Here is a 7,927-nt window from a genome sequence, read left to right on the forward strand (position 1 = left end):
TAAGGAAAAGTTACGATGTTTATAAATTATAATCCAATTCACTGCTCGCAGCTTGCTCAGCCTACGTTGCATACTGTTACTAATTGCTATGTTTGGCTCTGAATCTGAGTGTTGTGAAGTACCTTGACTAGATTTTGAATAACAAAACCTACTGCCCCATCAATTCTATACTTATGTTAAACATAACTGTATTGTGTTAGCCAAGGCAAGACGTTCTAACTGTTATTTATTTTACTGATTTAGTGATTACCATCTTTAGTATATATAATTGGTAGTTACGTTCTTCAAGCCACAAATCAGAAAGTATAGATTTTTTTTGTATAAGCTAACATGTCTTCTGCAGCAGAGTTTGAACAATATTTTGTTGAAGGTGACACACAACATGATAGTGTAAACGAAGCAAGGCCAACTCAAACACTTGTGAAAAACATGTTCATTTCACCTTTTTGGCAGTTTGTTATTGGTGCTACAGTATTAAATGGAGCATACCTGTTAGGAGTGTTTGGCTTTAGTCTGTTATGGTTACTCCTTGGAAGTTTTCTGTGGGTGGCATGTGAAGCTTATATACATAATAAAGAACTTTATCAAACTGTACGTACTGATGAAAAAAGTGCAGTGTTAGCAAGACTAGAAGATTTACCAACATGGGTGAGTTTTTCCATTATCTTTTGTGTTAGAATAGTATTCAGAGTGCTAAATTTAATTACTTCATGCCTGCTTTTATGCTTTAGAATGTTAAGATTTTCAACTCGTTTGTTCAGCACTCAACATTCTAATGCACTACACCATCGTAAGTTTATTGGAGAGGTTTACAGAAAGACTATCTCTGGCTTGGGTTGTGATTACCATGGTTCATACGAAGGGATATCCTTAGTATTCTAAGTGGTTTTGTCATAATAACTGGATATTCAGTTTATCCATTCACCAGTCATTGCAAATTTCAAGTAATAGTTTAGGAAGATGTATGAAACATGAGTACAGTGAATATTTGGTTATCTACTTGATTATAAAATGTGTGTGTTTCACAAAAAATCAGTCTTCTTAACTTTTTTTTTATACTGAAAATGGGGAAAGGTTTGTTTGGGAAAGAGATGAAGATAAAGTTAAATGTTTCCACACACAAATCTTAGTCTGCTCAGTTAGAAGCAATATCTTATATAAACTTCAAATCTTAAAGTGTATATAACATAATTTACTTGTTATACTTAAATTGTGATCTGTGGTGCTATAAATTTTTTATTTTTTTGCTTATAGAAAGTAGCAACTGTTGATAAGTATAGATCCAACACAACCAAATTCTCTCAAAACCCATGGTCATATTAAGTGTCCTGCAGACCAAAGACAGTTTTTTTTACCTTTGATAACATACTAGATCAAGACTCATTAACCCTTATACAGTTTTTTAAATTGATATTTTAGGCATTTTTTAATCTTAACAGTTTTGATTATGAGAATTAAGTTTAAGATCTCCAACCTTACTAGGTAAGTAGTTGTTAATATATTTCATATATTAACCCAATTAATTTCTGACTATAAGTGTTTCATTAAAATAGTTATGAATTTTGATCAGTTGGGGGTCTAAAACCAGACAGTTTCACTGCAATACTCCACATTGACAGATGTGCAAAATGTAATTTATTTATATAGTATTAGACACTTTTATTTAAGGAAAAGGCTTTTTAAATGTTTTCTGGCAGAATTTGTATGCACATCAAGTATTATCTTGTAAAAATAGAAAAGTCTACCAGATTTTGTATTACTTAGAATGAACAAATTCTAAGAAGTTAAAATGTTTAAAGAATTTTTTTATTTAAGACTTGTGACATGGTTTCATGTAAAATTAATACTCAAAGCAAGCTTACTGGTTTCATAATTACATATTTATTGATTTATTGTTATAGTCACTTTTAAGTTATGAAAATTAAAGGAATTAAGTTATTCATACAGGTCATACTAATGAAAACCTTACATGTTTGTACAGGCTTTAACCTTATTATATTAACTATACATTTCATCCAATTAGTTAAAACAAGAATTCCAATTTTTATTGAAGAACATACTTGAAAAGCTCCAAAGTTATTTTTAGTGGTTGTCATTGTTTTTAATTACAGGACATACATTCATGGTTCAGTAAAACAAGTACAAGTCAATTGATTTCTTTTTAGTTCAAATATATAATAAACAGGTACAGAAATTCAAACACATTGGTCAGTTTTTTCATAAAGGTACTATCAAGATTGTACGTCTCAAAAATAATAAAAAAATAAATACCTTCTTAAATTTTATTTTTTATAAAGTACTATAATGTTAGATAAAGTTTTGTATATTTTTTCTCATTCACACGTTTTTTAGATTCAATGTATGATTATTTGTCATAATCAATATAGAATATTTATGAATAAATAGTGTGAATAAAATCTTAAAAATATAGACAGTTTGGTCATATTTTATATCACTTCTGTTTGACAGGTCTTCTTTCCAGACACAGAGAGGGTAGAATGGATAAACAAGGTAAATCCTCATGCTTTTATTACTAGTTACTTGCACCATCCTGCATCTTAACCATCTGCAGTGGTTAAGGAAAAGGGTGACTATTGTTGTAACATGTTCTAGAATTCTAGTCCAGTCAACGTTATGATAACAAATTAACTTGTTTCTTCAAGTTTAGGCCTAAGTTCTCAAACAATATTTCAAATAGTAGATTAGATGCAATAACTTCCTTGATACCGAACTGAACTGATTCAGTCATCAATGAATAATATATATAATAACCGTATTTCTACATATCACAACAAACTTCTTGATTTTTAGCCTTTATGAACTTTCTAGATCTTAACAACATATGCCTACTAACAAACATCTCAATCAAAACGTTGAAAATAGAGCTTACAACACTATGTTACTAAATAAAATTTGGGGCTGTTTTTGAGTTAATGTTTGTTTACCTAAAATAAACATCATTTATCTGTGTAAAAAAGAAACAGAGAACTCCTGCTATAAACAAATCAAGTTCAAAATAACCAAAGTCTAAATATTTGATTAACATTTTAAACCTATGATTTTTTTTTTACACTTAATTGAATTAGCTTCTCCTCTTGCACTTATTCAAAACCAAACATCTAAAGAGACATTAAAGAAGAAATGGCAGTAGATGTCATTGATGGTTCATTAGCAATTTCTTACTTTGGTAAATTCTTTGAATTTGGTGGCTCCCTCTAGCTGCTAAAAGGAATCTGTGGGATTCGTCAGCTCTCTTGTTATAGAAGTAAAATGTAACAGTTTTCTTCTTGGTTCAGATATCTGAGGTACTGGTCATCTGTTAACCCTAATCCAGATATCTGAGGTACTGGTCACCTGTTAACTCTGATTCAGATATCTGAGGTACTGGCCATCTGTTAACTCTGATTCAGATATCTGAGCTACTGGTCATCTGTTAACCCTGATCCAGATATCTGAGGTACTGGTCACCTGATAACCCTGATTCAGATATCTAGAGTGGTGGTCACCTGTTAACTCTGATTCAGATATCTAGACTAGTGGTGGTCACCTGATAACCCTGATTCAGTTATCTAGAGTGGTGGTCACCTGATAACCCTGATACAGTTATCTAGAGTGGTGGTCACCTGATAACCCTGATTCAGATATCTAGACTAGTGGTGGTCACCTGATAACCCTGATTCAGTTATCTAGAGTGGTGGTCACCTGATAACCCTGATTCAGTTATCTAGAGTGGTGGTCACCTGATAACCCTGATTCAGTTATCTAGAGTGGTGGTCACCTGCTTGAAGACAAATGTTCAAGGTTGCAAATTTCATTTGCCTTGTTCAAGCTGTGGAATTTTTTGGGGCCTGGTAACTACTCCATGTCTACTTCTATCACCACTGTCGTCTGCCATGTTATGATAGTGTCATCACAGGGAAGCTTTTAACTTATTTGTTATCCTGCAGCTGTATGACTTCTACGTTTGTTTACATTCTAATGTGGGTTTAACTATATTACATCAAGATCTGTCTGAGGTGAAGCTTTGTGAGCAGGGTTGTTACAATGAACTGTTAGGGTGGACAAGCCAGTATTACATTAGGAGTTTCCCATCTTGTCCTGTCTATCATTGATGTTAATGTCCCTGCTATTGGCTCATCTGAAAACAACCAAACTTTGGCCAAAGAAAAAGTACTTGTGATTACATAGTAAACCATGACGAGAATGGTCAATTTTCACAAACTGTATTACGAAAAACCTTGCACTCTTTGTAGCTTCTTACTAAACATTTGCAGGACCTGGTCATATGTTAAGTTATACAACATCAAGTAGATATACGTGATATAAAACCACAGCATGCATTCTTTTACATCTTAAAGGAGGTTAAGAAAAGGCTGTCTGATGTGGTCATATGTCATCTGGTCATATGTTAAGTTATACAACATCAAGTAGATATACGTGATATAAAACCACAGCATGCATTCTTTTACATCTTAAAGGAGGTTAAGAAAAGGCTGCCTGATGTGGTCATATGTCACCTGGTCATATGTTAAGTTATACAACATCAAGTAGATATACATGATATAAAACCACAACATACATTCTTTTACACCTTAAAGGAGGTTAAGAAAAGGCTGTCTGATGTGGTCATATGTCACCTGGTCATATGTTAAGTTATACAACATCAAGTAGATATACGTGATATAAAACCACAACATACATTCTTTTACATCTTAAAGGAGGTTAACAAAAGGCTGTCTGATGTGGTCATATGTTAAGTTATACAACATCAAGTAGATATACATGATATAAAACCACAACATACATTCTTTTACACCTTAAAGGAGGTTAACAAAAGGCTGTCTGATGTGGTCATATGTCACCTGGTCATATGTTAAGTTATACAACATCAAGTAGATATACGTGATATAAAACCACAACATACATTCTTTTACATCTTAAATGATCTGTCTGATGTGGTTTTATATCACGTATACCTACTTGATGTTCTGTAACTTAATAAGTACTGCATACATAGTAATCTTTGAGAACTAGATCTGAAAGATCACACTTTTTCAATGTAAACATATCTAGATATTCAGATGGTTCCTTTTATTATTGTAATTAGTGATGTCAGCAAGTGTATAGTCCATGAGTTCATCCAGACATTAGTAAAGGTTGCATCATCATCAGTCCATAATTACAAAGCAAATTCATAAAATGATTAGGGGCTACTGCTGCCAATGCCATTATTGTTAACTTTTCTGAGGGGTTGGTTCTACAAGGATACATCTACAGCTGTACTGGAGGTGCTAGTGTCACTGTATTGTTGTAAAGAGCCACTCCTACAAGGATACATCTACAGCTGTACTGGAGGTGCTAGTGTCACTGTATTGTTGTAAAGAGCCACTCCTACAAGGACACATCTACAGCTGTACTGGAGGTGCTAATGCTACTGTATTGTTGTAAAGAGCCACTCCTACAAGGATACATCTATAGCTGTGCTGGAGGTGCTAGTGCTACTGTATTGTTGTAAAGAGCCACTCCTACAAGGATACATCTACAGCTGTGCTGGAGGTGCTAGTGCTACTGTATTGTTGTAAAGAGCCACTCCTATAAGGATACATCTACAGCTGTACTGGAGGTGCTAGTGTCACTGTATTGTTGTAAAGAGCCACTCCTACGAGGATACATCTACAGCTGTACTGGAGATGCTAGTGTCACTGTATTGTTGTAAAGAGCCACTCCTACAAGGATACATCTACAGCTGTACTAGAGGTGCTAGTGTCACTGTATTGTTGTAAAGACCCACTCCTACAAGGATACATCTACACTCCTACAAGGATATATCTACAGCTGTACTGGAGGTGCTAGTGCTATTGTATTGTTGTAAAGAGCCACTCCTACAAGGATACATCTACAGTTGTGCTGGAGGTGCTAGTGTCACTGTATTGTTGTAAAGAGCCATTCCTACAAGGATACATCTACAGCTGTGCTGGGGGTGCTAGTGCTACTGTATTGTTGTAAAGAGCCACTCCTACAAGGATATATCTACAGCTGTACTGGAGGTGCTAGTGTCACTGTATTGTTGTAAAGAGCTACTCCTACAAGGATACATCTACAGCTGTGCTGGAGGTGCTAGTGCTACTGTATTGTTGTAAAGAGCCACTCCTACAAGGATACATCTACATCTGTGCTGGAGGTGCTAGTGCTACTGTATTGTTGTAAAGAGCTACTCCTACAAGGATACATCAACAGCTGTACTAGAGGTGCTAGTGTCACTGTATTGTTGTAAAGACCCACTCCTACAAGGATACATCTACACTCCTACAAGGATATATCTACAGCTGTACTGGAGGTGCTAGTGCTATTGTATTGTTGTAAAGAGCCACTCCTACAAGGATACATCTACAGTTGTGCTGGAGGTGCTAGTGTCACTGTATTGTTGTAAAGAGCCATTCCTACAAGGATACATCTACAGCTGTGTTGGAGGTGCTAGTGCTACTGTATTGTTGTAAAGAACCATTCCTACAAGGATACATCTACATCTGTCTGTTATCTTCAACCAGAAGTAAGGTCTTTTATCCTTGACCAGAAGTTGGGTTTGTTATCTTCAACCAGAAGTGAGGTCTGTTATCCTTAATTGACCAGAAATGAGGTCTGTTATCCTCAACCAGAAGTAAGGTCTGTTATTCTTAATATACAGAAACATTAAATTTCTACAGGTTGTGTCATAACTATAATAAGTTATAAGTCAATAAGTCTTAATTTTTATTATTCAGGTGTTCCACTAACTCAGTACTCTAGTAATACTCAGTATAAAATAAGTTTCAAGATGATATTCATTTGTTAATTGTGATGAAATCTTTTAAACTAAAATAGTTCATTTAATTTGTGTACTTGGAGTCATTAAAGATTCTACAGCTTTTTAGCATTCTGCTTTAGTATTATAATAACACAATTGTAACTATATTACATAAGTAAATATATTTTGATGAATGTTTTGATTTTCAGATCGTTCACCAGTTGTGGCCTTACATCGGTAATTTGGTAGAAGATTTATTCCGAGATGATGTTGAGCCTGCCATTCAAGCAAGTTTACCAGCGTATTTACAGAGTTTCAAGTTTGACAAGCTCATTCTTGGGGATATGGTATGTAGATGATCTGATTAATTATTTCTATTAAACAAAGTTGTTGTTTTATTATTATGTAATAGTATTTAATAACTCCAGGTGAAGTTTGACTTACAGAAATATTTTTTGACTTGTCTATTAGATTAAATTTCTTGTACTGATTATCTGATGAATTGTTTTTCTTGGAACCTTTCTACTTGGATTATTATATTTCTGCCACCTGTCTCATTGTTTTACTAACAGAAATTAAAGTACTTAGTAATTGAGATCCCCCATTAGCTCGACAGTAAGTTTGAAATCTCATTATGCTTTACGTCAGACTTTGATACCCATAGTGGGCACAACAAAGATAGCCCATTGTATAGCTTTGTGTTTAACAAGAAACAAACTAGTAATTGAGAAAATAGAAAAACAAATAGGTGGAATATACAAGACAGAATAAATAAAATCTTTATAACATAATCAACAGTGGTGGTAAAATGACTGCATCACCTCGGTTCATGTAATTTTTTTATGAGATTGTGCATTGTGGAAGTGTCAGAACTAGTGTAAAACAGTTATGGGCATTGTGTGGTGTAAACTGACTCATATTTCAGTCATCATTGTGTGGTGTTAACTGACTCATATTTCAGTCATCATTGTGGAAGTGTCAGAACTAGTATAAAACAGTTATGGACATTGTGTGGTGTAAACTGACTCATCTTTCAGTCATCATTGTGGAAGTGTCAGAACTAGTGTAAAACAGTTATGTACATTGTGTGGTGTAAACTGACTCATATTTCATCAGTTTACACCACACAATGCTCATATTTCA

General features: G+C 34.2%; 1 protein-coding gene across 1 annotated transcript in view; it reads left to right on the plus strand.

Annotated features, from left to right (window-relative positions):
• Window positions 1-330: 330 nt before the first annotated feature.
• Window positions 331-7,927, plus strand: part of LOC106473382 (extended synaptotagmin-3-like) — a gene marked incomplete at its 3' end in the record, with an annotated part of 21,571 nt that continues 13,974 nt past the window's right edge. The window contains exons 1-3 of the mRNA XM_013934064.1: window positions 331-648; window positions 2,470-2,511; window positions 6,994-7,131. Of these exons, the coding sequence (XP_013789518.1) occupies window positions 331-648; window positions 2,470-2,511; window positions 6,994-7,131 (498 nt within the window). The remainder of the gene's footprint in view (window positions 649-2,469; window positions 2,512-6,993; window positions 7,132-7,927) is intronic.

Source organism: Limulus polyphemus, unplaced genomic scaffold (genome assembly GCF_000517525.1).
Source record: "Limulus polyphemus unplaced genomic scaffold, Limulus_polyphemus-2.1.2 Scaffold6127, whole genome shotgun sequence".
Lineage (NCBI taxonomy): Eukaryota > Metazoa > Arthropoda > Merostomata > Xiphosura > Limulidae > Limulus > Limulus polyphemus.